General features: G+C 59.2%; 15 protein-coding genes across 15 annotated transcripts; 10 read left to right on the forward strand and 5 right to left on the reverse strand.

The window, feature by feature from the left end:
* Positions 1-426: 426 nt before the first annotated feature.
* On the forward strand, positions 427-2,377 carry K452DRAFT_308737 (uncharacterized protein; the record flags this gene model as incomplete). Its single annotated transcript, XM_033543188.1, has 4 exons — positions 427-473; positions 523-1,263; positions 1,318-1,768; positions 1,829-2,377. 4 exons carry the CDS (start codon positions 427-429, stop codon positions 2,375-2,377), a joined length of 1,788 nt encoding a protein of 595 aa, XP_033397366.1.
* A 179-nt stretch (positions 2,378-2,556) lies between these two features.
* Positions 2,557-3,393, forward strand: K452DRAFT_31511 (uncharacterized protein). Its single transcript, XM_033543831.1, has one exon. The coding sequence runs from the start codon at positions 2,736-2,738 to the stop codon at positions 3,291-3,293; it is 558 nt and encodes a 185-aa protein (XP_033397367.1). The 5' UTR covers positions 2,557-2,735; the 3' UTR covers positions 3,294-3,393.
* On the forward strand, positions 3,394-3,984 carry K452DRAFT_31512 (uncharacterized protein). The gene has a single exon (XM_033543835.1). It carries the CDS (start codon positions 3,494-3,496, stop codon positions 3,863-3,865), a length of 372 nt encoding a protein of 123 aa, XP_033397368.1. The 5' UTR covers positions 3,394-3,493; the 3' UTR covers positions 3,866-3,984.
* Positions 3,985-4,037: 53 nt separating this feature from the next.
* K452DRAFT_287607 (uncharacterized protein) lies at positions 4,038-4,476 on the forward strand. The gene is made up of 2 exons (XM_033540508.1): positions 4,038-4,352; positions 4,445-4,476. Exons 1-2 carry the CDS (start codon positions 4,184-4,186, stop codon positions 4,447-4,449), a joined length of 174 nt encoding a protein of 57 aa, XP_033397369.1. The 5' UTR covers positions 4,038-4,183; the 3' UTR covers positions 4,450-4,476.
* A 1,355-nt stretch (positions 4,477-5,831) lies between these two features.
* Positions 5,832-6,271, reverse strand: K452DRAFT_287608 (uncharacterized protein). The gene has a single exon (XM_033540509.1). The coding sequence runs from the start codon at positions 6,192-6,194 to the stop codon at positions 5,874-5,876; it is 321 nt and encodes a 106-aa protein (XP_033397370.1). The 5' UTR covers positions 6,195-6,271; the 3' UTR covers positions 5,832-5,873.
* Positions 6,272-7,760: 1,489 nt separating this feature from the next.
* On the reverse strand, positions 7,761-8,377 carry K452DRAFT_31808 (uncharacterized protein). Its single transcript, XM_033544125.1, has one exon. The coding sequence runs from the start codon at positions 8,281-8,283 to the stop codon at positions 7,816-7,818; it is 468 nt and encodes a 155-aa protein (XP_033397371.1). The 5' UTR covers positions 8,284-8,377; the 3' UTR covers positions 7,761-7,815.
* Positions 8,378-11,697: 3,320 nt separating this feature from the next.
* On the forward strand, positions 11,698-12,925 carry K452DRAFT_227808 (uncharacterized protein; the record flags this gene model as incomplete). The annotated part of the gene is made up of 3 exons (XM_033536919.1): positions 11,698-12,277; positions 12,368-12,669; positions 12,755-12,925. 3 exons carry the CDS (start codon positions 11,698-11,700, stop codon positions 12,923-12,925), a joined length of 1,053 nt encoding a protein of 350 aa, XP_033397372.1.
* Positions 12,926-13,740: 815 nt separating this feature from the next.
* Positions 13,741-15,910, forward strand: K452DRAFT_358773 (uncharacterized protein; the record flags this gene model as incomplete). The annotated part of the gene is made up of 3 exons (XM_033546218.1): positions 13,741-13,854; positions 13,928-14,152; positions 14,211-15,910. 3 exons carry the CDS (start codon positions 13,741-13,743, stop codon positions 15,447-15,449), a joined length of 1,578 nt encoding a protein of 525 aa, XP_033397373.1. The 3' UTR covers positions 15,450-15,910.
* On the reverse strand, positions 15,528-16,160 carry K452DRAFT_31690 (uncharacterized protein). The gene is made up of 2 exons (XM_033544012.1): positions 16,072-16,160; positions 15,528-15,841 (listed from the first exon to the last, which is right to left on the reverse strand). Coding segments are annotated over exons 1-2 (237 nt in total). The 5' UTR covers positions 16,074-16,160; the 3' UTR covers positions 15,528-15,606.
* A 181-nt stretch (positions 16,161-16,341) lies between these two features.
* Positions 16,342-19,060, reverse strand: K452DRAFT_308740 (uncharacterized protein; the record flags this gene model as incomplete). The annotated part of the gene is made up of 2 exons (XM_033543189.1): positions 16,342-18,105; positions 18,161-19,060. 2 exons carry the CDS (start codon positions 19,058-19,060, stop codon positions 16,342-16,344), a joined length of 2,664 nt encoding a protein of 887 aa, XP_033397375.1.
* A 287-nt stretch (positions 19,061-19,347) lies between these two features.
* K452DRAFT_298339 (uncharacterized protein) lies at positions 19,348-19,744 on the forward strand (the record flags this gene model as incomplete). The annotated part of the gene is made up of 2 exons (XM_033542115.1): positions 19,348-19,539; positions 19,592-19,744. 2 exons carry the CDS (start codon positions 19,348-19,350, stop codon positions 19,742-19,744), a joined length of 345 nt encoding a protein of 114 aa, XP_033397376.1.
* A 47-nt stretch (positions 19,745-19,791) lies between these two features.
* On the forward strand, positions 19,792-22,104 carry K452DRAFT_31618 (uncharacterized protein). Its single transcript, XM_033543937.1, has 5 exons — positions 19,792-19,967; positions 20,020-20,192; positions 20,288-20,874; positions 20,952-21,781; positions 21,851-22,104. The coding sequence occupies exons 1-5, from the start codon at positions 19,893-19,895 to the stop codon at positions 21,917-21,919; spliced, it is 1,734 nt and encodes a 577-aa protein (XP_033397377.1). The 5' UTR covers positions 19,792-19,892; the 3' UTR covers positions 21,920-22,104.
* A 280-nt stretch (positions 22,105-22,384) lies between these two features.
* Positions 22,385-23,200, reverse strand: K452DRAFT_287617 (uncharacterized protein). Its single transcript, XM_033540510.1, has one exon. It carries the CDS (start codon positions 22,892-22,894, stop codon positions 22,703-22,705), a length of 192 nt encoding a protein of 63 aa, XP_033397378.1. The 5' UTR covers positions 22,895-23,200; the 3' UTR covers positions 22,385-22,702.
* Positions 23,201-24,013: 813 nt separating this feature from the next.
* On the forward strand, positions 24,014-26,113 carry K452DRAFT_287618 (uncharacterized protein). Its single transcript, XM_033540511.1, has one exon. It carries the CDS (start codon positions 24,115-24,117, stop codon positions 25,999-26,001), a length of 1,887 nt encoding a protein of 628 aa, XP_033397379.1. The 5' UTR covers positions 24,014-24,114; the 3' UTR covers positions 26,002-26,113.
* On the forward strand, positions 26,104-26,603 carry K452DRAFT_31825 (uncharacterized protein). Its single transcript, XM_033544139.1, has one exon. It carries the CDS (start codon positions 26,206-26,208, stop codon positions 26,458-26,460), a length of 255 nt encoding a protein of 84 aa, XP_033397380.1. The 5' UTR covers positions 26,104-26,205; the 3' UTR covers positions 26,461-26,603.
* Positions 26,604-27,190: the final 587 nt, after the last annotated feature.

Genomic DNA, 27,190 nt, shown 5'->3' on the forward strand with positions numbered 1-27,190 from the left:
TGCCCCAGGGCAAAGGCGGAAAGGAAAAAAAAAACGAACCCAAGGGCACGAGCGTGGTGGGTGCCCAGAGCCAGCTGGCCGCACAGCTGACTGACTTGTGGGCAAAGGGCGGACAGCTGGCCGCGTTATTCCCATGGGCGGATCCATGGAACCCTTACGCCATAGTCGACGCGGTGGGGGCGGGCGCTGAAATTTCTGGCGGTTTGGCAGAGGGGCGCCCCCACCGCGCGTGGCAGGCCGCTGACGCTGCGACGGCGTGAGCGAGACGTTTTCCGCCTGGAGCGCCACAGAGCCACATGCCGCGCTGGTTCCTGATCTGCCTTGGCCCCGGTAAACACGCGCCCGACTTTATTATCGCTTCCGCCCGCCGAGCCACGACGATAGAGAGAGAGACGCGAAAGAGAGAGAGAGCGAGCGAACACCACCATGTCCTCCACGCCGACGTCGACGCCGGTAAAGCGCGCCTGCGACAGGTAACCCACCCATCATCCATCCCATCCATCCATCTCCTAACACACACAGCTGCCACCGCCGCAAGGTCAAGTGCATCGGCGAGGGCACCAAGCCCTGCAAGAACTGCATCTCGGCCGGCCTCAACTGCACCTACAATGCCATTCCCCAGAAAAAGGGCCCCAAGGGCTCGCGCGCAAAGGTCCTGTCGGAGCTCCGCGAGACGCAGCGCAACGCCCAGATGCAGGCCGGCGCCTTTGGCGACCACTTTGCCAACATCGCCCTGCAGCGCCAGCCCGGCCTGATGTCGCTCGACCTCATCCACACCTGCGTCGACTTCTTCTTCGCCAACATGTACCCCAGCCAGCCCATCCTGCACCACCAGCGCATCCAGGAGGCCATCATGACCATGGACCAGAGCGTCGAGGCCTACTGCCTCATCTCGGCCCTGTGCGCCTACATGCTCATCCAGCCCAACCTGCAGCTCTCGCCCCACGTCGCCCCGCGCGGTCCCGACGGCAACCCCGTCCCCAACCTCAACTTTGGCATCATCCTTCTCGAGGAATCCGTCCGCGTGCGCAAGGGCTACAACCACATGGAGAACCCCACCCGCTATACCGTCATCACCTCCTTCTTCTACTTCAGCTCCTACCTGTGCCTCGACAAGCACAACACGGGCTGGTACTACCTACGTGAGGCCACCACCCACGCCCAGCTGCTGGGCATGCACGACGAGGAGACGTACAAGACGGGCGACTTCATCGAGACGTCGCGCCGCAGGAGGCTGTTTTGGCTGCTCTTCATCCAGGAGAGGTAATGGATCTTGTTTCATTCTTGGTCCTTCTTTTGCTAACCCGAAGCCACCAGGGCCTACGCCCTCCACAAGCACCGCCCCATCACCCTCGACGCAACCATTGAGCTACCGACCATGGACGAGGACCCCACCGAGCGCGTCCAGCTGTCGGGCTTCCTGCACCTCATCAACCTCTACAAGCCCTTCGATCACACCTTCATTGGCCTTTGGAACAAGGTCCGCACCGGCTGCCTGCCGGCCTGGCTGGCTCAGATGCAGCAGCAGCTGTCCGAGGCGCTGCCCACATATCTCGAGAGCACAGAGGTGCAGGCCGTCGACCTGCGCACGTCGCAGCAGTGGCTACGCACGATGGTTTGGCAACTTTCCATCAGCCACGGCTTCATTTCGTCCATGGCCACCGATAACACAATGAGCTTCAAGTACCCCATCGAGATCGCGCGCGACCTCATCACAATGTCGAGTCAGTTCTCGCAGCAGGCGATGGAAGTGCATGGCGTGGGTCTGGTAAGCTGAAACGCGCTCCTTCGCGACTTGAAACGCGGCTGACGGCGCACACCCTTGCAGATCGAAAAGCTCTTCGACGTGGCCTGCACGCTGACCGACGTCATGGCCTGCGTGCCGCTCGACCAAAACTCGTTTGAGATTGGCCCGCGCGACTACCTCGGCCGCTTCCTGGGCATCATCTCAACACTACGCGGCGGGCACTCGCGCTACTTGGCGCTGCTACTGCAGAAGATCAACGAAGTCCTTCCCAACATGGCCGTGCCAATGCCGCGAGGCGTGAGCGCCAACTCGACGCCCACAAACCCACGCCTGGACGAGTTGTACGAGAGCTCAGCATCCGTGTCGGCGCAGGGCTCGCACGTCGGTTCCCACGAAGCTACACCATTCGACTCGCCGCCGCCCATGAGCATTCCTGTGCCCGTGCGGCAAAGCAGCCACGGTAACATGCCCTATCCGGAAATGCAAGTCACGCCGCCGCTGGTGCCGCAACAACCAGGCTTCCCGACCTTTTCGACAGCAATGGGCTTCCCTCAGACGACGACAGCGGGGCCGCCGCCCCCGGCCGTGTACCAGGCGCAGCATAGCTCGCATGGGGGGTTCCCTGGCTGAAAGCCGGGAGAGGGGGCGGCGCGGTCGCCTCGCTCGCACGCGTCGTGTGTGCTGCCGCCGCACGCGCGATTCAGGCATTGAGAGGGGAGAGTGAGAAGGAGCATTGGAGGAGCAGCAGAGCGAGCTTCAGGCGCGCGCGTGTGCGCGATATTGAAGCGCCGGGGCCGCGCGGCGGCACTGTCGTTTATGGTCGCCCTGCCCTGTCCGCCTCACCGCAAATCACTGGGGAAAGGGCCGTCGCAGCGCCGAAATCGCGCCGGGCGGGGAATGTTTTGGCGCACGGGAATCGAGATAGTGAGAGGAGAGAGCGAGGAAGGAGATTGTTAGCATACGGGCCTTGCAGGAAGGAGGAGAAGAAATGATGGACGATTTGGGGATGGAGGGGCGGGAATGGCTTGGGGTGAGAGGAGGAGGGGCAAGGTGGGGTTCTGATGTTCGGGTTCGGATAGGGGCTCGCGTTCGGATGCGGCTGCAAGGTGTGGTGAGCTGTACCTGCGGGTGGATGCAGAAGGGAAGAGGAAGGAGGGGAGGAGGAAAGGCCGACGCGACGAAGACGGACGACGACGGCGACGCCAACGACAGGAAAGAAGACGAAGAAGATGAAAAACGGGGGAAGCCTACAGCACAGCACGATGGAAGTAGAGCGTGTGTGGAGAAGGAGATTTTGTTTGGCAGTCATGCCATGTGGGCACGGTCGTCGTCGCGGACTCAAGTCGATGTTTCAGTATTGTGTTGGGCTCGCAACAACACAATCGTCTCTTTTCTTCCCTCGATCCATTATTTCTTCATTTCCGGTTTTTTCTTAATTTTCCCTTTATCTTTCTTCCGTCACTCGCATCTATTGTCTTTGTCCTTGATCTGCTGCATACATTGCGGGGGGGGTTTTCTCTGGATTTTTGGTCATTTCTCGGTTTGAACTCTTGGTCAAACTTTTACTACTACTGCTACTGCTTCTGCGAGCGCGGCATTGGTTGGGCGTTGCAGCGCTTTTTCTATTTATTTTTTATTTTTTTTTTTTTTTATTTTTTTTTCTATCGTTTTTCGGTTTTCGTTGTTTTGAGGCTGGGTTTGGCGGGCTTGGATGGCGGCGCTTGGGAGGAACGGTGAGATGGATGGATGGGAGGGGCGGAGGGAAGAGAAGGCTGGCTGGATGGATGGATGGATGGATGGATGGATGGATGGACGGACGGCCGGTTGGTTGGGTGGGTGGGCAGGAGATTGATTGAAAGTCTCCGCGGCTATAACGGGTTTTCTTTTTTCTTTTTCCGTGCATTGTTGATATTGGTATCATTGGCTTCTACTCTTCCTCTCTTGGGCTATGTTATGCGCAACAGCAAAAACAACAACAACAACTACTACTACATCCCCCCTCTCTTTCTCTCTCTATCTCTCTATTTCTCTTTTTCTTGTCTCTGGGCAGTATATACACGTACCTTATCGCGAGCAGCAACGAGAGATGGAAAAAAAGGAAAAGGCGGAACGAGGTGAATAGGAAGGGTTAGGGGGAGCAGCAAAATAGAGGCTAGGTCGGTTTTATGGGTGGGTGTACTGTACATATACATATATATATAAACAAACATACATATATACACGAGTGATCAATACCACCAACGAAAGAACGAAAGACAGACAGAAAGACAGAAAGAAAGACAAAAAGAAAGAAAGAAAGAAAAGCAAACACCATACATTCATTCATTATACGGCTAGGTTACCAACCACTGCAGTTCAGTAGCTTATGACAGGGTCGGCGACGACGTGCCGTGATTGGCCAGTCCCGTCCTTCACACGGAAGCAAGTGATTGGACGATGGACGATGGACGATGTAGGTGGGAAAACGAGAGGTGGTACGCTCGCCGTCACGATTACACACACGCACACAAAGGCACAGGACGAGTCACGCGCAGCGAGCGCGAACTGCTGCATGTGACTCGTGTGACGATGGCGATGACGGTGTGGGATGGCGCGCTCGGTTCGGCTGGCATTTTGGGTTTTGGTTAGGTTTGGGATGGTGCGAGGATCATGGTTCTCTTTTTGGGTGTGTGGATGGTGGTGTGCTGGGGGGTTTACCTTAGGTTCTTGATGGTGGGTGTTTGGGACGGATTTGGTGGATGGGTTGTGGATGGATGGATGGGTTGTGGATGGATGGAGGGATTGGTCGTGTTGGTACTGATACCGTATTGCAGATATTTGATAGGTTAGGTAGGTACTTGCTCTATCTCTCTCTCTATCTCGACACACATCTACTCCTATTCGTGGATGGAGTAGAGAGCAAACCAAACCAAAACCAAGCCACGCTCCTGTCCTCCTCATCCTCTTCCAAATCAGGCAAAGCCAGCACACGACTCCACAACCGCGCTTCCACGGTACGGGTACGGTACAAAATACCCACGGAGCGCCCTCCCGCGCCGGAGGTCCCTCCTGCGCGTGAGACATGAGAGCACGGTACTCGATGAGTAATAACAACCCACTTGTCGGAGCAGGATTCCTCCTCCGCGCGCTGCTGGCGGACTTGCCTCCTTGGCCTCTTCGTCGTCAAGCTTGCTTGCACGCATCGGCTTCGCTTGCTTTGCTCGCTTCGCCTCGCGTCGCGGGCCGCCCGGATGATTCGTGCCTGCGCAGCGGGCGTGTGCGGGCCCCGCTGCTCGGCGCAGGACTGTCGTCACGGCCGGGGCGCGTGCGTCGGATGCGCGCGACGTCGTTTGGGGAGCAAGGCACGCATGGAAGGCAAGAGAGTGGCCAACGTCGACACGGGATACAATATGAGACAGCTCGTACCGACGGGCTACGAGGAGGCACGGTCGCCTGCCTACGGCGGAGGGAGGAGGCTGCTCCGTTACCTACCCTACCTACCTAGGTAGGTACGACGACCTCTACAACATACGACGTCGACAACACAACACGGTGCCCGTGCTTCCTCCGCTCCCAGCTCCCTCGTCACCCGGTCGAGGACAGGCCCATCCCGAGACCTGGTCACCGGCGTCAGGGTCGCCACCGTCCTCCACCCTCCTCCTCCAGCAGCACCAACCACCACCCACCCATGCAAGCAACACACCGGTCAGCAGCTGGTGGTGTTGGTGTTGCTGCTTGCTAGCTAGGTAGGTAGCTACTCTACTGCTGCGCCGCACCGCCTCGTCACATCATGCATGCATGTCTCACTACTCTCGGGCCCTCTACCACTAGTCCTAGCTACTAGGTAGGTTAGAGGCTTCTTCTCCTCGTCTAGGTTCTTTCCACATTTTGCACATCATCAACATCAGCAAACCTCCTATTTTCCCGTCGTCGTCGTCCTCCTCCTTCTCCCGCGGCACCTACCGCTTGTGGAAGGCGAGTGGAGGTGTGTGGTTGCAGCGAGCCGCGGGCACGAGCGCGCGCGCTGTGCTGTGCGCTGTGCGCAGCACCAGCAACCACCACGCCCGCGCACGGTTATCGCACCCTAGGGCGCAGTCGGGCTGCTGTGGGCGGGTGTTCGGGCTGGGCTGGGAATCGGGATAGATGATTATTGAGCATTGAGATGTGCCTGACACACGGGTGTTGCCGTTGCGGTGCCCGCCCAGACGACCCTTTTCTTCCCTGCAACTTTTTCTCCTCTCTCCTGCGCACTGTTTTGTTGCGCTGTGGGTTGGGGTTGGGTTTGGAGGGGCGTCTGTGCGGCGGCGCGGAGGTGATGATGCGCGATGATGTTGTTGATGATGCTGATGATGATGAGGAAGGGGAAAAAGAGAGGGGTTGATGGTGATGCGTGCGGGTGATGCGCTGGCTTGCTTGGCTGTTTTGGCTGCTGTGGCCGGCGCAGGGTTCTCTGGTCACTACTACTCATGCTTTGTCTGCTCTAGAGTAGCGTGAGTAGTTGCAGTTCCCTGTGCCGGGGCAAGGATGAGGATAGTAGTAGTAGTAACCCAGTCCACCACCACCACTGCCACCTGTTACATACTCGTACACGCACACAACACCCCCTCCCACTACGACCCGTACTACGGCTCTAGCAGCGCTCGCAGCCGCTCCTGGCGTCTGCGGCGTGGAGACGCCAAACGCGACGGGCGGGCGCCCGCCGATGACAATAATGACGATGGTGCCGCGCGCAATGAGGTAGTGGGCGCGCGCACCTGCATGAACGGGCGGGCGATGAACGCTCAAAGGAAGGAAGGAAGGACGGAAGGCAAAAAACGTGGTGTGTGCGTGTGTGGGAGGAATAACGATACCTAACGATACGCACACTAGCACACCTAGTCTCAAGCACCCAAACACACGCGCTCTCCCCTCTCTCGCAATCTTCCTTCTTCGCTTCTGTCATCTGTCTAGAGTAGAGTAGAGTACCGCACCGTACATCATCGTCATCAGCCAGCAGCATCATCATCGGCGTCGCTAATCGTCATCGGCATCGTCGCCGTCGCGGCGCGGAAGAGGCCCCCCTCCAACCTCCACAGGGACTGCCTACTACGGTACTTACTCTAAACGCGAGCGATCCGCGCTCCTCCGCCGCCAGCCGCCAGCCGCCTACCGCCTACCGCCTACCGCCGGCCAGTAGGTAGTGCCAAGTGCCGCGCTCTGCGCGCGCAGGGACGTCGTCGTGGGTCTTGTTCAGAGTGAACTAGGTAGAGCGGAGCCCGTGGTCTTGGAGCGCGAGAGCGCATGCTGCCCGACGACTATGTACGAGGAGAGAGGGAAAAATGGTCGTTGCCCGGTGGTAGGGACAGGTTCGTTGACCATTACTCGCTTTTCTCGCACCAACTCGCAGCAAGCTCGGCCAGGGTGGAGGGGGGGGAGCGGAGAGGCTTGTGAGTCGTTCTGCCTGCCTGTCTGCTGCTGCTGCTGCTGCTGCTCGTTGCTCGGACAGTGGACTCCTCCCTATTAGATATCACTATTGATGATTACTTTTTTGCTTTTGCGTCTCCAGTATTGTAGGAGTAGCGCATTAACCAGGCGGGGGTCACGAAAGGGAGATTTCTCATCATCATCATCATCATCATCATCATCAGCAGCATCAATGGCAGAATGGCGCGCGCGCGGCGCTTGGATGCTCTTCTGCGCTTGACGCTGCTACTGTGGATGGCTGGAAATGCGAGGGAGATAATCGTGGTAGTATTGTAGGAGTAGATGGATGCTACGTCGCAGGGTCCAGCGCCGCTCTGGCTGTCTCACCTACTGATACTCTACCTACGTAGTATTACTGTACCCCGTTGCTGCGACGCACGAGAACGGCATTGCATGCAGACAGCCATGGCGACGTCCCCTTTCCACAAGGCGGGCACGGCGGGTCCCAGCTTCCAGAATCGCGGTTTTGTTTCTGCCACCGCGACCACCACCACCACCACCACCCACTACCGCTAGGTTCTAGCCGCGCATCACCCTCCCCCGATGGATGATGGAATGATCCATGGGCCCGCCAGCTGTCCCGCGACTGCGAGCGCGCTGCCCTGCCCTGCCTCGCCCTACCACCGCTAGCGCGTCCCACGTGTCGCGTAGCGCCGCCATGGCCTTCCCGCCTTTCGCGCCTCCGCTAGCCCGGCACTGCCCTCAGATGCCGGCGGGCCTGTGTTTTTGCTTGCGCGGGCGCTCGTTGCTTGCTGGCTGCTACTCCCTCTAACTGCTACTACTACTACTACTACTACTACTACTACTACTACTACTACTACTACTACTACTACTACTACTAGGCTAGGTGACTCTACAAATACTTTAGACGGCTTCTTCGGCGCGCGCGTGTACTCTACTACGTAAGTTAGGCTCGATTGTTGATACAAGACTCGATTCTTGGGCTGAACGCCTAAGCGGGCAAGGGCGCCTGTACGTAGTAGTGGGGGGACGATGGGCCGCGCTGCACTGCAATGGTTCCATGCATGACGAGCGCGGGCGTAGCGCGCGAAGCGTGGATGATGGTATGGTGGTGCTGCTGCAGGCTGCAGCATCTACTCTACGGATGCCTGCCTGTGCCAGCGTCATGGCAATCAAAAGCGTGTGATTGTTGGCGCGCGCGGAGTGGGGGGAGCGATCATCATCCTACAGGATTGTGGAGAGAGGGTGATGAGAGTCTGTCGGAGAGAAAAGAGAAAAGAAAAAAAAAAAGTGACAGGCGACGATGACTGGCAGACAGAGGATCAGAGACAAGACGCAGGGTCGGCTGCAGCTGCTGCGTCTGCCCTGCGCGAACAGCATGGCGGTGACGTTGCGCGCGGGATTCGCGACTCAGGGTCAGCCCAGGAGGGCGATCCCACCACCACCACCACCACCACCACCATCGACGCTTCCTCCATCGTCGTTGTTCGCGCCGTTCGCCTGCGCTCAACGGACATGGCGGCGCGCAGGGCGATCCGGCGTTTCGTTTTGCTGGCTCTTAGCCCTGCTGCTGCTACTGCTGCTGCTTGCTTGCTGGCGATTCAAAATCAAATCGGGCGCCAACCCGCCCGGGCATGTCATTTAGAGTTCTCGCGCCCTGGTCGGGTCGCGGGCATGTGGGACTGTGAAGCGTTCCTTCGGCCAGGGATCACAAACAGGGTCCTCGCTCAATTCAATCTTCTCGAGTCAATTGCTTCATGGGCACCGGCGCCCAAACCGCGGCCCATGACGGAGAGAAGAGGGGAAAGAGGCGGATCATGCCATGCGTTTGTCTCTTCTCCGCGGACCCGCTGCCATGTGCGCCCGACCGACGACAATGATGATGCGCGCGCCTCCAATTATTCCCCATCCCCTCGACACAGATGAGGCATGAGAGACGGGGGAGAGGGAAAAAAAAAAAAGGCTCGGCACACATCTCCTCATCAGGCAGCGCCATGACCGAGCAACGAGAGCTCCGTCATCACTTCCTTCGTGAGTCCCACTTGGGAGCAGCATCTAACGGCTAGCGCCGCGGGTGGGTAGCGCGGATCACGCAAACAACACGACGAGCGGGGCACGTGCGAGGAACCCACTCTCAGCCGCAGGCTACCACGACACCAGGGACGGCAAAGGACCAGGGACCCTTTCGGGCGCGCGTGCAGAAGATTCTGAGCCGGGGCGCGCAACCGCTCACACCTCGCACGCATGGGGCGGGCGGGCGAACAAACCAACGAAGCGGTAAGCGGCAGCGAGGCTGAGCCAGCAACGCAAACCAGCCGGGGCGTCTGAGGCTGAGAGCAAGCGCGTCCCCCCTCTCGAGCTGGGGCGTTTTTTGTGGCCGACGGCGTGGGCTCCTTCGAAACAAGGCTGCGCGCTTCTAGCGGCCTTCTAGTGCCTTTCGAAGGGGGGGATGGACAATGACTGGTGGCTTTTTCCTCCATCGAGCTCTCCCTCTCTCTCTCTCTCCTGCGGAAAAGCCTGGGTGACTGCGCGCGCCGGAGCGCCCGCTAGCGACTAGAACACACTGATGGTGCGGATCTAGATGGGCGAAAATGACACGCGGAAGCCACTGGGGCGGGTAAGTAGAGAGATCGCGCGGAGATGCGTGATGGTTCTCGCTTTCAGAAACGTCGCCGTGAGACTACTGCTGCTGCTACCACTACTGCCAGGCTGCTTTTGCCTTATTGTTGTCATTGTGACAAGGGCATGGGAAACTTTATTACCAACGCCAATCCGAGTGCTTTGGTGGACGTGCTGGGCGCGGCAATGGCGAAAGGGGTCTCGAGTGTCTTGAGGGCTTCTAGAAGGGCAGATGAGGAGAGGTGGATCGCTGGAATCGCAGGAATCGCAGGAGGTGCCTTGCTAGACTGTTGCCACATCGGTGGTGGCCGGCAAAGGAAATGGCCATGGTGTGATGATGGGAGCAGAGCAGGACAGGCAGCCTGGCGGTGTCAGCAGCGGTCTGGCCATTCTCTCTCTCTCTTCCTCTCTCCTTTATCGCAGGCGGAGGAGTACTCTAGAGCATTATCCCCTGGCCGAGCTCTACGGCAATGTGCCCAGCGGAGATGGGCTCCGCGCGAGGCTTCAGGGACCATCGAGGCGCCAGCCATTGCCTCGTCCCACTACTGCCGTCACTACTAATTATGACCTCCCACCGTGGCTCCCGTAGCGCCAAACAGCGCCATGAAACGGTCGCGCTACACGCAGCCCTTTTGGAAGAGGGGCTCGGAATCGGATGCTGCATCTTGTCCCGGCCCTTTGCGGCCTTCTCGCCGTCTGGCCTGGCGCGCCCGGATATTACAGTCCGCTGCGGTATGGGCGAGGTTATGTGTAGGTGGCGCTCGGGTTGTTCAGCCGCGCATCCGAGGCGCCGGCGCCTTACCCGGCGTTGTTTGTCGTCGTCATTTGCGTTTGGTGGTGGTGGTGCTGCTGCTTCGTTTTCGTCGTTTACGTCGTTCTCGGCGGCGGCGGCGGGAGATGGTGCTCGTTCTTGCTTCTAGCACGCAGCAGCGCGTCGGGGAACTGGGCGGGTTGGGCTGTGCCGCCGTGCCAGGTACTGTACTCACGGCTGACAGGAGCGCCGTCCGGGGCGAAAAAGCAGCGTGCGTCGTGGGCGCTTCGCCTTTTTTCTGGCGTGGGGGTGACGGGAGTGATGCCAGCGGATCAGGGTCATCCGCGATCGGGTGGCATCGTTTTTGTGTTGCTCGAGGGGTGCGAAAGTGTTTGAATAGATGTACCTAGGTTGGTGTTCCTGTGTGCCATGTCCGGGCAAGGCTCTGGGCAACACACACACATTGTCTGTATCGCGGGCCGCCTGTAAAGGGATGCGCCTCCACGCCCTGTGGTGGCTGACGGTCACGTACGGCGAAGCGCCCGCATCTGCTGAGTCTTGTGCCACGAGGCCGGACGCGTGACGCGGCAGCCTCGCTTGCCCGCCCTTTGTTATAGACAAACCCTCCTGGATCAGGAGGGCCAAATGGGCGGCGTGACGGGTCTGGTGCCGGTGAGGGCAAAGGGCTAGTGAGTCAGCCTGACTACCAGAACGTGGACCTGCTGTCCTGCGAGTGCTGGACCGTCGTGTCTGGAGCCTCGTGGTTGCGGCTGGTGACGACTTGGTTCGAGATGGTTGGGGACTTTAAGAGCGACGTCGTGGCGCGCCTTGTCGTCGTCGTCGTCGTCGTCGTCGTCGTCGTCTTTGTACATGCACTGCTGCGTCACAGATATCAGGTATGTTGTCTTTTTCTTTGGCAAAAAAAAAAAAAAAAAAAAAAAAAAAATCGGGCCAACAAGGTGTTTGGCTGGGATCGGGGGCTTTCCTGACGTGGGAGCAAAATAAACCTCTCTACAATCTCGAGGCGCAGGCTGACGTTGGGCAACATATTTTCTTTGCCAGACCCTCTGCGGCCCAAGAATATATAATTGCTTTTGTTGTCGCGGCTGAAAGCGTCCATTCCCGAGATCAAATAGAAAGAATCCAGAGCCTTGCAATCCCCCACATTGTCCCAATCATGGCCGACCTTTCCTCTCTCCCCTCAGAGCTCATGCTCCATGTCCTCAGCTATCTTCCTATTCGTGACCTCCTCTGCTTCTCTGTCACCAGTCGCTCTTCATACGCTCTCGCATCGTCAAGCCTGCAAACCCTCTCCCTCGGCATATATCCCACGCGGGTATCCAGCCTGATCAGCCAGCTCTCGAGCACCAACCCCTCCGCATCACCGTACTCGCGCAGCCGAAGAAGCAGCCTCGAACACGGCCGCAAAGCAGCAAGCACGCCCGCCAAACCAGAGACGACGGCCGCGGACCTCTTCAACGAAAACTGCACCGTCGCCCATGTCATCCCCTCGGCGTCCAACTTTCAGCCCCACACGCTGCTCGCCTTCCACACGGCCCTTACCTCGTCCATCCTCGCCCGCTACCGCGTCTCGCTGCGCCATCTGGAGTTGAGCGTCTGGGCGCTCACGCCGCCCGTCGCCAAAGCCCTGGCCCAGCTGCACAACCTGCGCTGCCTGAGCCTGCGGGTCGAGGACCCCTTCGGCCGCGGCTTCCTGCGGCGCTGGGTCATCAATTGGGGCCACGACGGCGACGGCAGTGGCGACAGCGACGACGGCGACAGCGACGACGATGACGAAAGCCCGCGCCGCGGGAGGAGGTCGCTCGATGTGTTCCGCGCGATGCCAGAGGCCGGGACCGGTGTCGAGTGGAACGAGCTGGCGCTCGCGTGGAAGCGCCTCCAGGTTCTGCGCGTCAGTGGCGCTGATGTCAGCGATTGGCAGCTCTGTCAGATTGTGAAGAACAATGCGGGTCTGAAGGAGCTGTGGCTGAATAAGTGTCCGGCGGTGGGGAGGGAGCTGCTGACGTTTTTGGGGGGGGAGTGGGAGGGCAGGGCTGGGCTGGAGACGCTGGGCTTGGTCGACTGCAATCTTGATGCCGATGTCAATGATGAGGTTGTACGGCATGTGGGCGGCTTGTCGAACCTAAAGGTATGTTGTGCATTGAGGCGTTCTCGCCGGGGTCGAGAATTACGTTGCTCGTATTACAGTCGCGGTGTAATCTGACATCTCCTAGTTACTATCCCTGCTAGACTGCAGGGGGTTGTCAAACGAAGCAGTCGAGCGCATGAACGAGGACGTTTGGCACATTCCAGATGTCGAGCTGCCGCATTCGACAGACAATGGGCTGGCACCCGCCGTCATTGAGGTCGATCCCGCTTATATCGACATCGACGATGATGACTGATCATCCGACATACGAAGCCTAATGGATCTGGTAGTAGCCATCTTATGGCCGCATGAACCGCTCCATAATCAGCCGCAGCGAACATTTTGTGACAGTGTCACGGTATTCTCTTGCGGCGGTTTCAGACGGATCTCCTCCGAGCTTCAGTGAAGCCCTGTCGACGCGGTAATCGGTTTATGCTGTGGGTATTGGTGTTTTCATAGCTGGGCGGTAAAAACATATATTATGATGGGCGTTCGGGTCTTTGTGCAGACGGCGCAAGTTTCGTGGTGAGGGTATGGGATTCCCGGGTGGGGTCGGCGTCCGCTCCCTTTAACATCCATACATAACAGCTTTCGTGCGAGCACGAATAATACTACGTCGAACCGGCTTGTTCTTCCCAGCCACTGCAGATAGCGGTGTCAGTGAGTGGTATGAACTAGTCCATGGTATTAAACCTTCAAATGCCAGCTGTCAGAGTAATCATTAATTGCACTTCGGACAACAAGGACGAATTTTACTAGAGCCGATTGGAATAGCTGACATTTAGAGCTAAGCTTAACAGAAGCACCTGGGTTCCGGCAGTGTGATTGTAGTGGGAGGTGCGTACAGGCAATTGAGACTGCAGTGAAGTGCAACACCATGACTAACACCACGACTTCACTCGCGACTTCACACGCGACAATAGCCAACCACCCCGCCATTTTCAGTGCCAGCCACTCTGAAACACAACCAGCCATGTGATAATTAAAAAGAGCCTCCTCATGCCGTCCATCCTCCTTCTTCTTCATCCCTCATCACCCTCACCTCCTCAATCTCTCAACCTCTCCGCCATCATGCCCGAAATCCCAGCCATGGAGCCGGTCGACATCGCACCTCTGCCCGCGATCATCCCCCCCGTCGTCGAATACCGCGGATGGCGATCTCGCATGTCTGAAAGCAACTGCGCAGTGAGTTAGCATTGAGGCCATCTTTTTGGACACGCCCGCCCCTTTTTTGCCTAGGACTGGATGACATCCATAGATGACCATTTGGATTCTGGCCGAGAGCCTTCTCGAATGGGAAACGTACAGCTTTCTTTGGCGGCACAGCGCCTCGGTCGACACGAACTTCCTGCGCTTCTTCTTCGAAAAGGCCGTCGAGGGCTTCGACTACGCCAAAGGAAGATTCAACGAGCTCCACCTCTTCGAGGACCTGTACTACGTCGCGCTCGCAAAGATTATCGAGCTCCACAGCGACCTCCGCCTGGTAAGTACACCCATCCTATCCATCTCTCATACCGCTCAAAACTGACTCTCCCTCTCAGCGCTTCAGCAACGGCTTCCTCCACTCCACCACAATCCTGTACACCAAGAGCACGCGGCACGAAACCGAAGCCACAACCGCGCACGACATGCAGCAGCACCTCGAGTTCGCCTGGCACGAGCTCACCAGCATCGACATGCTCGCGGCGCTGCACCAGTCGATCCAAACCGAGCACATAGTGCGCCTCAAAGCCGCGCACAACCTCCACGTCTTCCGCGCCCACAAGCGCTACTCCACCGCAACGCCCACGCGCGCGGCCCTCGCCCGCGTCCGCGACACCCTGCGCGCGCACTTCGACCCCCGCGAGATCCGGCCCGCCACGCCCGGCCTCGCCGACGTGGGCCGCCTCGGCGCCGCGGGCCTCATGGCCCTCGTCTGGAGCAGGAGCAGCTTCGGCCTGCAGAGCTGGGTTACGCATGCTCGCTGGGAGGAGAAGGAGGAGCAGCAGCTACGCAAGCAGCAGCGGCTCGAGCACCTCGACCGCATCAGCACCGCTACTACGGCCGTGCTGGCGCACTCGGCGGAGCACTCGCCCTCACCTTCCTCCTCCAGCGGCAGCTGTTCCTACTCCCCCGCCACGGCCAGCACCTCCTCCCCTTCGGCTTCCTCTCCCTCAGGATACAGCACCGCGCCCACGACGCCCGACCGCGACTGGGCGGCGACAGCGGCGGCAAACGACATCCAGGCCTCCACGAACACGGCCCTCATCCTCACGCCCACGCCCACACCCACGCGCACAGCACCACCACCGCCAAAGCGGCGTCTCCGCCTCCGCCACTCGCGCACAACGCTCCACCGACAGCGGGCACTCCTCAAGCTCACCGGCGTCCTCGCGCCCAACTCGACGCTCAAGCGCTCCGCGACCGCGCCCTCGTTCTCCGCTTACACTAGCACCACCTCGCTGACCCTCACCTCCCCTACTGTCCCAACCACACCTATCAAACCCACCACACCCACCACACCTTCCCCTATCCCCCACAAACTCAACAACCACGACAACAACCGCAACACCAACACCCCGAACCTCCCCCCCTGCCACTGCGCCCCCGCCTGCACCTGCAGCTACTGGTGCGCAAAAGAGCCCTACCAACCCTGCGCATGCCGCTTCCCGGCCGCGCACATAGCGCGCACGCGCTGCGTCAGCGTCGCGGGGTCCGCGTACACGGCGACGAGCGAGGGCGTGTCGGAGCCGGAGTCGGAGCCGTTGATGGCGGGGGTGGGGTGGGGATGGTGGGGATGAGCTAGGCTGACAATGGTGCGTGGCTTGCTGGGAGCTGGGAGCTGCTTGGAGACGTTGGGTTGGGAGACGTTGGGTTGGGAGACGTTGGTTGGGTTTGCGCAGTGCAGTGCTTGCAGGAGACGGACAGGGTCGCCGGATTGCGTGAGGCCGAGGAGGCTCAAGACGGACGGACGCTCAGAAGACGGGGTAAGTGCCTAGCCAAGGGGTGGGTTGGATTGGAAGCGTGAGCGGCTTGACTGATTGATGGGTTCGAAGATGAGGTATCTGCCCAAGAAAGAAAGGAAGGAAACCACGGAACGCACAGAGAAGGACGACGACGATGACGGCGACGAAGGAGGAAGGCCGGGGATATGCTTGGTTGGTTGGTCCCATGGGAGGGAGGAGCAGCAAGCCTAAATAAAGATGAGATGATGGCGGGTTGTGGCTTTCGGATCTTGAAAAGGACGGCGGAAGGAAGCAAGAAGGAAGAAGGAAAAAAAAAAAAAAAACAGGAAAAGGAGAAAGGAAAACGGATCGACCTAATTGAATGGAATTGAATGGAAACTCACGGTCCAGCAACCAGGTGAATGAAGGGAGGGAAGGAGGGGGGGAGGTATACCACGGTCCACAGCAGCGCACATACATACCATTGCCGAAAGAAAGAACTTCAATGCTGCTTCCAGCGAATTAGCACAATACAATACAATACAACACAACACACTTCTCTCGAGGCCCACAACGCCCGAATACTGCTCTTTCCGATCAATCCCCTGCTTCAAGTCTGCCTACTCGTTAGCCCCACCGTGTTTCTAACCTGTCATCCAAGTCCAACCGAGTGACGAGTGACGAACGCCACTGCAGTCTACCTACTTACCCTTACCCTTCTAGCCCCAACACACAACACACAACACCGCTACTTCCCCACCCCATCCAACGCAATCCACGTCGCCATCTCCAGCCGCGTCGACGATTTCCCCACCCCCCTACCACTCCCACTCCCACTCCCACCAATACCAGGGCTCCTTCCCCCACCACCACCACCACTCCACCCCCCAGCCCCCCTCACCCCCTTACCATGCCGCTTCCTCGCCCCGCCCGTCGACCTACACCCACGCGCCTCGGACCCACCTCCCGCACTCGGACTCGTCTCCCACCAAGCGCGGGTCGGCGTGAGCGAGAGCGCGGAGGCAGGAACAGGGACAGGGACAGGGATGGGTATCTCGTGCAGCGGCGGCGCGACTTCAGGAAAAGTTGTTGTTGTGGGTGGGGCTGGTGGGACGGCGCTGGCGCTGTTCGCTGTGGTGGTTGTGGCGGCGAGAGCGGTCGTGGTGGGCGAGGGCTCGCGCGCCGTACTGGGCGTGGTGGTGGCGTCGGTGTTGATGCTTGCTGTGGCTGCTGGGGGCTGGAGTGCGTGCTGCGCGGTTGAGACACTGGAGGCGCAGGATGTGATCCATGACTGGGAGCCGGAGCGCGCGCTGCTGTTCGTTAGGACTGTTGAGCGGGAGGGGTTGCGGCTTTTTGCTTGGTGCGCGGTGTGCTTGTTTGCTGAGGAGGCAGTAGGCGTTGACGGTTCGCCCTGTTGCGGCTCCTGAACCAATGTCCCGGTAGTTGTCGTGGAGCCGCTTGCTGTGTGCCCGGGTGCACTCGTGGCATCGCACTGAAGAGTCGCCGCTGGTGTGGCCTGGTAATCCTGTCCATCTGGTCGGTTCAGCCACAGCTGGATGCGATCCTTTGAGCCGCTCCTCTCGCGGGCATGTCGAATTCGCTTTACAGTGCGCTCCCTCACTGGCGTGTTGATGTTGCCTTCAAGATGTGTATACTTCGCCGAGGCTATGAGGGTATCGCTACTGGACAGCGAAGCTTCCTCTGCCGTGCGTGCGGACTGCATCGGCGAAGTATCGTTGGTCTGGGTGTCTTGGTTCAGTTCTTCGATCAGGAGAGCATGTGAAGCTCTACGGGCAGAGCGTCTAGCACTTTCTCGGGTTGAACGTATATCGGACGTCTCCTCAAATACGGCAGCCTGCCCATGTTGACCCTGCGCGTCTTTTTCGTTGGATTCCGGTGCAACAGGCTCCGTGAAAACCTGCTCTTCCAGCACCTTTATCAACGGTCGAGACTTTGGACGGTACGGCAGAGATGTCATCAAACTAGGAGCATCGTCATCCAGGAACTCAAGCTTGGACTCGTTCTCCGCGGTCTCCGTGCTATTAGTTTCAGAATCGACTCTTTTTCGCTTCCGTCGGACCTCAAGAGGTCGTAGAAGGAAGTGGCCCGTTTCTTCGGTCTCCAATACTGATTTGGTATTGATGCCATTCCCTGACGCTCTGAATGTGAAAAAAGCGCCGTGTAGCTTACCATAACTCCTATCCTCATCTCCTGGTTTCTTTGCTTTGTTGGCGGTTTGGTTGCCTTCTTGTGCCACCTGGAAATATGGATTTGTGAATACAATTTTTGGGAATGGCGTTTGGTTGGAGCCTTTGGAGGCTTGTCGCAAAAGAGGCCGATTTTCCTTCAAGGGTGATGCTACTTGTGATTTTTTCTGAACACGCTTGTAGTCTGCTGAGGATCTTTTCTGTTCCAGAGGGCGCTTGTTGTTCCTTGCGTTTTCGATCACCGAGCTACGAGGTAGTTCATGAGCGGACTGGCGTCCTTTTCTATCCGAGCAATCTCGAGTCTCCTAGCAACACGTTAACTTTGGTTCATTCCGATATATACTACGCGGTAAATTATACTCTGTTTCCAGAAATAGATTCACCCAGCGCAGGCGAAGCCCCTGACGCCTCACCAGGGACAACATGCGTTGTCGGCTGCTCAGCCATGCTTTGTTCCACAAGCGTGCCTAACATTTCTCCTACAGGGCCCGGAGACGAAGAACCTGGCATCGGTCGTTCACTTTTGCTCCAGCTCGTAAGCCAGGATTTGACTATTGATCCAATTTCCTTACGCACGGGAATGGCCTCAGAACTGGAAGTGCTTGCCAAAGAAGTCCTGTTCCAATCAATTCTGGCCTTGTACCCATATAGCCAAGCCAGGTTGCCAAGCTTCCCGTGTGCGCATATACTGTCCACATGGCCTCGGCGTCGGTACATCGTAATATGGAATTTGTCGCCGTAGATATGCTGAAAGTCAAATCCGTCATGTTTTGGCGAGCTGTATACCCAAGGGGCACAGGAGTCCTCAAGGCCTGCGTCACATGCTACACCATCGAGGTTATTGCGTCCATGATCGCCTAGCACTAGGACAACGTTCGGGCGCGAACGCAAGGCCATCGGAAATTGCAGCATGGTGGTACGAAGCTCCTTGAATGACCGCGGCTGAAAGGTAAGATGGCGAAAGTGGATGTGGTAGAAGCGTCTGCTGGCATCGAAATACATGAATCGGTTGAGGCAGAAGATGACGAAGCCGTGAGGTGGAAGGTGCCAAGTGCCGACAGGGATTGGAGGTTCATCTTTGGGGCCCAACCTCTGCTCTTCGTAAGTAGTATAGGGCAATGGGACATTTATGTATTTGAGGTCGAAGCAGTAATCGTAAATGATGTTTCGGATCCAAGGATCAAAGTCCTTTGAAGGACGGGAGAAGAATAGATCCTCGCCCTCGCCTGGCCGCCGAATCTGGATATGAGGCCAGCACATGATGAGATAAAAGTAGTGGTTGGTGAGTTGGATGGATGACTTGATGTCTGAGAGAGAAATGAGTTGCCTGTTGTGCAGGCACCCGGCAGGAGCAAAGCATACTTATCGTCAGCAGGCGCAATGGTAGCGATCCGACTGGAAGCGAGGCAACCACTCTAGATAACGATTCGATTGTTGGCGTGTGCAGTGGGTTTGACGCGTCCACGCGCGCCATCACATGGCGTCAGCAACTAATACATATCAACGCGTACCTACTCTGTCCATTGCCACCTACACACACGCACAACATGTCGAAGCCAGTAACGGAGTACCAGACACGCGTCTACACGCTGCTACAGCAGATTCCTCAGGGCAGAATCACCTCGTACGCGGCGCTAGCTCGGGCGTTGAAGTCGTCGCCGCGCGCAGTTGGCGGCGCGCTGCGCAACAACCCCTTCGCGCCCGAGGTGCCTTGCCATCGCTGCATTGCGAGCACCGGAGTGAGGCAGGCCCACCTCTGCTCGACATGCGTGTCGCTGACAGCATCAACAGTTTATCGGCGGATTCAATGGCGACTGGACCAAAGTGCCGAGCGGCCTAAACTGCGAGAAGAAGCTGAAGCTTCTGTCGGAGGAGGGAGTGGCATTTGATACAAAGGGCATGCTGCTGGACAAATCGTGTTGGTGGGACGAGTTTAGGGTGTAGCTAGAGCAAGCAGTAACGTAGCAGGGTGAATGGTGATGTCGCGACTCGCGATCGTCACGAAGCGATTTTTCGGCCAACCGCATTCGGGCACCGCGACATCTTCAACTATACATCATCCGAGTCCACCCACTCTCGTCTCCCTGCAAACATGGCGAAAAAGAAGCAGTTTCTGCAGCAAGCCAATCTCAAGCAATCCGCGCACCAAGGCAAGCGCAAGCAGCCTGTAATCATATGCCTCCCGCGGCTGAGCTTCACCTGCTGACGGTGATCTCTAGGAGCCGCAAACCGAAGATGACTTTCTAGAGGCCGCCGATGAATTTGAGAAGAGCGGCGGCAAGTGGCGTGCAGGCGATGCGGCCAAGGCGGCACGCTTCTTTCAGAGGGCTGTGGATGCCTATGCTGCCGGCTTGCAGAAGTTTCCATCGTCTTTTGATCTCGCATACAACAAGTAGGTCTCGCATTTCTACTATCCTCACTTTCAATTGCTCTTAAACAAGTCAATCCTCGTTCATCCATTACCCCCACCCACAGCTGATCCTCCAGGGCACTCCTTGAGTACCAAATAACCCAAGACGTGCGCATTGCCGCGCAACTCGGCCACCCGCTCATCGACCTTCAGCGACAAGCCCTATCGTCGCACGAGCTGGCCCTCCGCCTCGACACCACCAACACGGATGTCCTCTTCAACACCGCTCAGACCCTCTCAGATCTCGCCGAACATGCCCCCAAGCCCGAGGCTACGCAAGCACTGCAGCGCGCCGTCGGCCTCATGCGCCAGTGTCTGCAGCGCCAGGTCTCTGATTACGAGGAGCTGCAGGCCGCATTTGCAGCTGCCAATGCCGGTGCTGACGCCGGTGTCGGTGCGCCGTCGTCTGCCCCGGGGAAGTCTGCGGCCTCCGCGCCTGGTAATTCGAACGAGGAGTATGCCGTTGTTGAAGAAGCTGTCTCAGAGCGCGATATTCTGGACTCTGTCTTCGCACTTACGCACATGGCCGCGGAGCTGGTCGGCTTACTCGACGCACAGCAGCTCGACGCCGCGCAGACGGATGTCGAGTTCACGATGGGCCTGTACGCGGCAGGCGGGCTGGAGACGTACATTGAGCGGCTAGACCGGACAGTGCCGGAAGCCGGTAAGTACTTCCTTCAACTCGTGCCCTAGCGGCCATGTGCGCGCTTTATTGCCTGCAAAATCAATTGACACCCGTAGCCCCCGCAACCCCCACGCTTTCCCTAACGCTTAGTCTCTCCGCCCCACAACAACCGCGCCACCAAACGCAACAGCAACAAAGCCCCCACGCCCTCGCCCTCGCCGAAGCACATCTCGCACACGCCGTCCTCACCGCCGCCGTCGCAGACGCCCAGTTCCGCTGCGCGGCCCTCTCTCCGCTCTCCTACTACCGCCGCGTCCTCCGCGCCTTCACGCGCACCCCCGCCCTCGCCGAACCCGCCGGCCCCGCCATCGAGCCCACCACGGCAACCGACGCGCGCTGCGCCCTCGCGGACGCCCTCCTAGCCTATGCCGCCGCGACCGCGCCTGACCCCGCCACCCCACCAAAGGCGGCACTGGCAGCGCTGGCGGAGAAGTGGGCGCGGAGCGGACTGCCCGCGCAGCTTGCACCTGCTGAAGCGGCGGAGACGGCACCGGTGCCTCTTGCGGCTTTGCTCCCCAACGACGCGGCAGCGGCCGACGCGCTTGACGCGGCCGATCCCGCCATTCCCTCCGCTGCTCTCCACACCGACGCCCTATGCCGCGCGCTCCTGGCCCTGCGCACCGCGACGCTCCAGCTCGCGGGCCTTGCGGCGGGTGAAGCGGAAGCGCGCGCGAAGCTGCCGCAGCTGCGTCTCTCGGCCGGAGACGCGCGTTGGCGACTGCGCAACGCCGGGCTCGCGCTGGCAGAGAGGGCAGGGTCAGAGGCAGAGCGGGAGGAGCAGGTGAAGACGGCGCGGCGGGAGGCGCTGGCCGCGGAGGGGGAATGGGCACGGGCAAAGACGGAGGGGATGGGCGTGGGCATGGAGTGTGCGGAGGAAGTTTTGGAGGCGGGAGCGAAGGTGGGAGTGGCGGGTGTATTGAGGGGAGTGGGGAGTGGGTTGGTGGAGGGAGGGGAGGAGGTATGGCGCGAGATGAGGGAGGAGAAGATGGTATTTGAGGGAGAGGGGGAGGGCGTGCTGGCGTGAGATAAGTACAGTACCTAAGACAGAATGATGGAGGATTGTATGCATGTATGCGTGGAAGGATGACGGAAGTAAGATCGGAACCCATGATGGAGGATCTGTAGCAACCCTGCCGATAAGCAGCCAGGCCGTCAGCTGGCTAGCTTTCGTGAGACGACGGCGGTGCAACACAGCGGAGCGCAGCGGAAGAACCGGGGCGGAAGAGTAACTGCAAGGCAAGACAGGGAGTGGGATCTCGACGCACTTATCTGAAACCAGCATCGGAGCAGACGAGATGCCTGTTTTCGTCTGTCTACGAAGTATATAGGGCAGGAGAGCGCAGAAAAGCAAAAACACGGCTATGAATAGACGGGTGAATTATCAGCGAGGGAAGCTAAGATGACGATGATGACAGGTGCGCGTCGTGGAACTGGAGGTATTGGGCGTTGGGATTGGTTGGCGGCTGTCCCGGTAGTGGTGATGGTAGTGGTGGTGGTGATGGTGGAGAGAGATAAAAGTACAAGCCAACGGCTTGGCTGTTTGATCGACGAGTGCAACGCTCTCCGCCTCCAGCCGGACAAAGAACCCCGTATCCTGACGTAGACATACATGCACACACGCATAGCTACAAGCAAACCTACCTGCCTTACAAGCATGAAAAAGACAAGGCATCGCGCCGTCCTTCCCCGCTCCGATCCTTCGACACCTTCCCTACCGACTACCCAACTCGGCTAGCCAAACTTACCTAACCTCGCCCGCCGTACGCCTCCACCAAAATCCACGCAGCCCACCCGTCCTACCCACCAATCAACTCGCTCCCCACCGCACCCGCCCCGACCTCCGCTCCGGTCTCCGCTCCGACTTCCGGAGCCCTATCCATGAATGATCTAGATTGAAGACGCCTCCGACCTGACGATCGGTGTTGGTGGCAGTGGTGGCAGCAGCTAGCAGCAGCAGCAGCAGCAGCAGCAGCAGCAGCAGGCGCGGGAAATCTGACATACATGGCTTGAGAGACGGGAGAGGGCAGGCAGGGTAAGCAAAGAATCTGACAAGAGGAGGAGACGGGAATGGCGGATGGATGGATCGGGAAAGAGGGTAGTGTATGTAAGTGCTTTTGCGCCGCTGCTGAGTGGGCAATGGGCGAGCGAGGGGTGTGCTTTTTGGCCAGGCCAAGGCCCGTGGCTGACCTGGCTAAGGTTATGGCTGATTGCCTCGCCCTGGGGTCGCGGGGAGGCAGAGGCACCAGAGGCGGGTGTTTGGCTGACGACGCCGGCGCGCGTGTTGGCTGGGGAAGTAGCCGTGAGGTGGCGCAACAGTAAGACGGCCTGGGCGCGTTTTAAGAGGGTCCCGGGCAGTTAGAAGAGAAAACCCTCATCTATGTATGTATCTAAGTGAAGGGTACGCTAGGTCGGCCAGATCTGATCTCAGCCGTGCTCATGTTTCATTTTGGCGCTCGCGGAGGATGCGCGGCGGGGGCGCCGGGGACCCTCGCTGCTGTTCAGCTGGCACTGCTGTGCGAGGATGAGCACGTCTAGGCGTGGCTAGCGCGCGGCGCGTGTGCGAGTTGGAGAGGAAAGTGAGAGACGTTAGTTACGTGTAGTATGGCCGCCCATCGCACCGGCTCTCCACCGCCGGGGCACACGCAAAGCACACCAAGCACACACAGCGCACCCAAGCAAAGCAGGAAAGCAGGCAAGCAAACAAGCTAGTGACTAGTAGTTAGTTGCACGCGGTTGCGCAAAAAAGAAAAAGTGACGTCGCACCCCACATGGCTTGGGGTTGTCCAGCGCAACAGTTGTAACAAAGGTGAGAGGCCTGTGAGGCGGTGGCCTGAGGAGGGCGAGGGGCGCGGCTGGGCCCGCAGGAAGGACCGGGGAGCCAAGGGATGAAACTGTCGAGAAATGGCAGCAGCAGAAAGCACAGAAGCCCGTCAGAAACTAGCACGCGCGGCGGATTCCGGTGGCAGTGGCTCACATGGTCGGCAATTGTTGGTGCGTGGTGTGATGAACGGGCGCACGCGGGGACTCTGACAGGGGCCTGACCTTGGAGAGAGCAGCAGCAGCAGAGTGGAGGGGCGTCTTCTATATACAAGTCTCTGCCGTCCGTTACAACAGTACAGCCGCAATGCCCTCCATAAACTAGACCGGGGTCCCGTTCATCGCAATCCCGCTTGAAACTCGTCTCTTCCTGACAACCCCCCTCTCCCCTCGAACGACACAATGCCCTCCGTTTTGGGCGCCGCCCTCTTCCGCCCGCATTCCGATTCGCACACCACCACCACCACCATGCGCGATTCCAGTCCTCATCCTCCCCCGCCGCCCGATCAGCGACAACGACAGCAACAGAGCAGCAGCTGTTACGGCTACCACAACACCTTTCACACCCACGCCGTCCCCGCCGACCCCGACCAGACGCCGCCCACCTACGACTCGCTGCGCCCCGAGCCCGTCTGCCCGCGCGAGGCCCTCCCGACCTACTCGTGCTCCGTCCTGTTCGAGGGCCCGCTGGGCTTCAAGAGCGAGTACCACGACGTCTTTGAGCGCACGTGCACGCGCGACCGCCAGTGGCAGGATGTGTACGTCGTGCTACGCGGCACGCAGCTCAACGTGCACCGGCTCAAGACATCGTTGTTCCACAGCCGGTCGAAAAGGGCGGCAGCTGGCCGCCTGATGCGCTCCTACTCGCTGCAGCACGCCGAGGTCGGCCTGGCCCTCGACTTCAAGAAGACTGAGCTGGTGCCGCGCTCGGCGCTGGCGCGCCTGGTGCCGCTCAACGCGCGCGCCGCCGTCTACGAGACGGATCCGCACCTCTTCCTGCCCGTGCGCGAGCACGCTTTTCGCCTGCGCTGTGAGACGGACCAGTTTCTGTTGTGCAGCGCCGAGCCCGAGGGCATGCTCGACTGGGTCGAGCAGCTGTGTGCCGCCGTTGACATCTCGCCACCGCTCGACGACCGCAGCGAGCCTCGCTACCGCAGCCTGCCGCGCCGCGGACGCAGACAACGCCAGCTAGACGGCCGCGGCCCTCGCCCCGAGCCCGTCGACCTCACCGCCCGTCGTCTTCTCGCCGAGCAAGAACGCATCATCCGTACTCTCTACCCCAATCTCGCCCGCGACGGCGCCGACGACGACAACAACAACCTCATCGGCAACTCGCACTCCAACGGCGATGCTGACGCTGACGACCTCGACGCCTCTGACATGCTGTTCCCCGGCCGGCCCGCCTCACCCGACCATCATCAGGAGCCGCACCGCCGCGAGACGGACACCAGCACCCCCACGCCCACGCTTGCCGAGCACGACCACCAACCACGACCCCTGTCGCCCATCGAGACGCATGACCCCAGCAACGGCGACGCCCCCATGAGTGGTTCGATAAAGCTGCCGCGCAGTGGCCACGCCGAGCCTTCCGCATCCTCCCTCTTCCGCTACCGGCGGCGCTGTGCGCCCGTGCTGCTCAGCTCATCCCCCCGCGCCAGTGAAGTCATTTACTATGAGGGGAAGCGGATGCGCGTCCAAGCACGCAAGCAGGCCCTCCAACCGTACCGCGATCTTCCCCCGCATTACGCGGCGCATCGATTCACGCAGGCCGACCGGGATCAGGCGCTGAACCACCACGGCGACGACGAGGACGAAGACCTGGCAACGCGACCGGCCCTGGTGCACCGTCCCACGGCGGATTCTTCGCTCGTAGGCCCGGCGTCGCTCTTCCACCTCGACGTCGACATCGATTCGGACGCCATCGACCTCACTCCAATGACGAGCAACGAGCTGCGCCGACAGGCAACGAGCGAAAGCGTTAGCGTCGCGCCCACGTCGGCGCCCGCCCTCACGAACACCACCACCGCCACAAGCACACCCGCCACAACGACTTCGACCACTACCGCGACCACCGTCACTCCCGCTGCAGCGCCCATGTCTATTCCCAGGCGAGCGTTTTCGGCCACGACGCGCGTCGCCGCCCTCGCTGCAGCCCAGCGCGCCGAGCACAAGGCCGCCGACGCCGATGCATCCCCGCCGACACGTCCGGGCCTGCCGAAGCGGTTTCTGAGCCGCGCAAAGGCGCCGCTGACGAGTGCCGCGGAGGCGTTTGGCGGGCTGGTCATTTAGGGGGGGCGGCCTTTTGAGGCTGCGTGCGTGCGCGCGTGAGTTGGCGGGCCCTGGGGCTCGTTCGTCTCAAGTCGGCCTCGCTTCCGGGCTGGGCCTTTTTCGTCCTTGGCTTGGCGCGGCACAGCTAGGTTTAGGCCTAGCGGGGTGGCGAGCCGTTCTCGCCGAGCGCGTTGTGGCGGTGTGGCACACTTCTTCTTCCTTCTGATGCTGCGAATCCGCGGCTTTTTCCGAGCTTTTTTCCTTTGTTATTTGGAGCATGGACTGGCTGGGCTGGTACATCATGCGCGCACACTTTCAAAACTTGCCACATACGTACACACACACATGCGCACACTCACGCACATACCCGACCAGGGCCGACCACCAGCCCCATCATATCGATCGGCCCACGACCGGCCCATGACCACCGACCAAACCCGACCAGACCTACTCTCGCACAGGAGCAGGTTTCCTTTGTAGCAGTCGCTCTCTCACTCTCCTTTTTTCATTTTCCCGAGTATCTCAGTCTCGTTTGTTCGGTTTTTTCTTCTCTTTTCTCTCTCACGGTCGGCTTCTTTGCTTGTAACTGTTGTCTTGTCATCATATACCCACTGAGCCTGTCTGTCTGTTATTTTCTTGTTTTGTTTTAGTTGCCGATTTACCACTCCTCCTAGTACTCCTACTACTACCACCGCTGGCACGGCGGCGGCTTGTCTGGCGTGTGCGTCGACTACGGCGCGCAATGTACAGTTTTCTCTGCTAGCTAGCTAGCTTGCTTGCTTCTGGGAATCATCATCATCATCATCACCACCACCACCATCACCATCGTAATCGATATCGGTGCGTTCTTCAGCAGCAGCGGCGAAAGGCGGCGAAAAGGCTGGGCTGGGACCGCAACGCGTGCGCGCGCTTGCGCTTGCTTCTTTGCATGCATAGCTTTTGGCGTCGGGACTGGATTGGGTGGCTTTTGCTCTTGCTGTTGCGCTTCTTCTTCTTCGCAGCATTATTGGCGTCATGGGTGGGTGGGTTGTGGTTGTGGGGTTAGTGGGGTTAGTGGAGTTAGTGGGGGCTTGGGGCACAAGGGGTGTCTGTCAGGAGAAGGAAAAGTTCGTATAAAGTTCGTATGCTGTGCATGGATGGGATAGAGTGGAGCTGAAGAAGAAGAAGAAGAAGATGAAGGAAAGAGGGATAAGAGTGGGGTTTGTAGGTG

The sequence above is a fragment of the Aplosporella prunicola genome (genome assembly GCF_010093885.1).
Source record: "Aplosporella prunicola CBS 121167 unplaced genomic scaffold K452scaffold_13, whole genome shotgun sequence".
Lineage (NCBI taxonomy): Eukaryota > Fungi > Ascomycota > Dothideomycetes > Botryosphaeriales > Aplosporellaceae > Aplosporella > Aplosporella prunicola.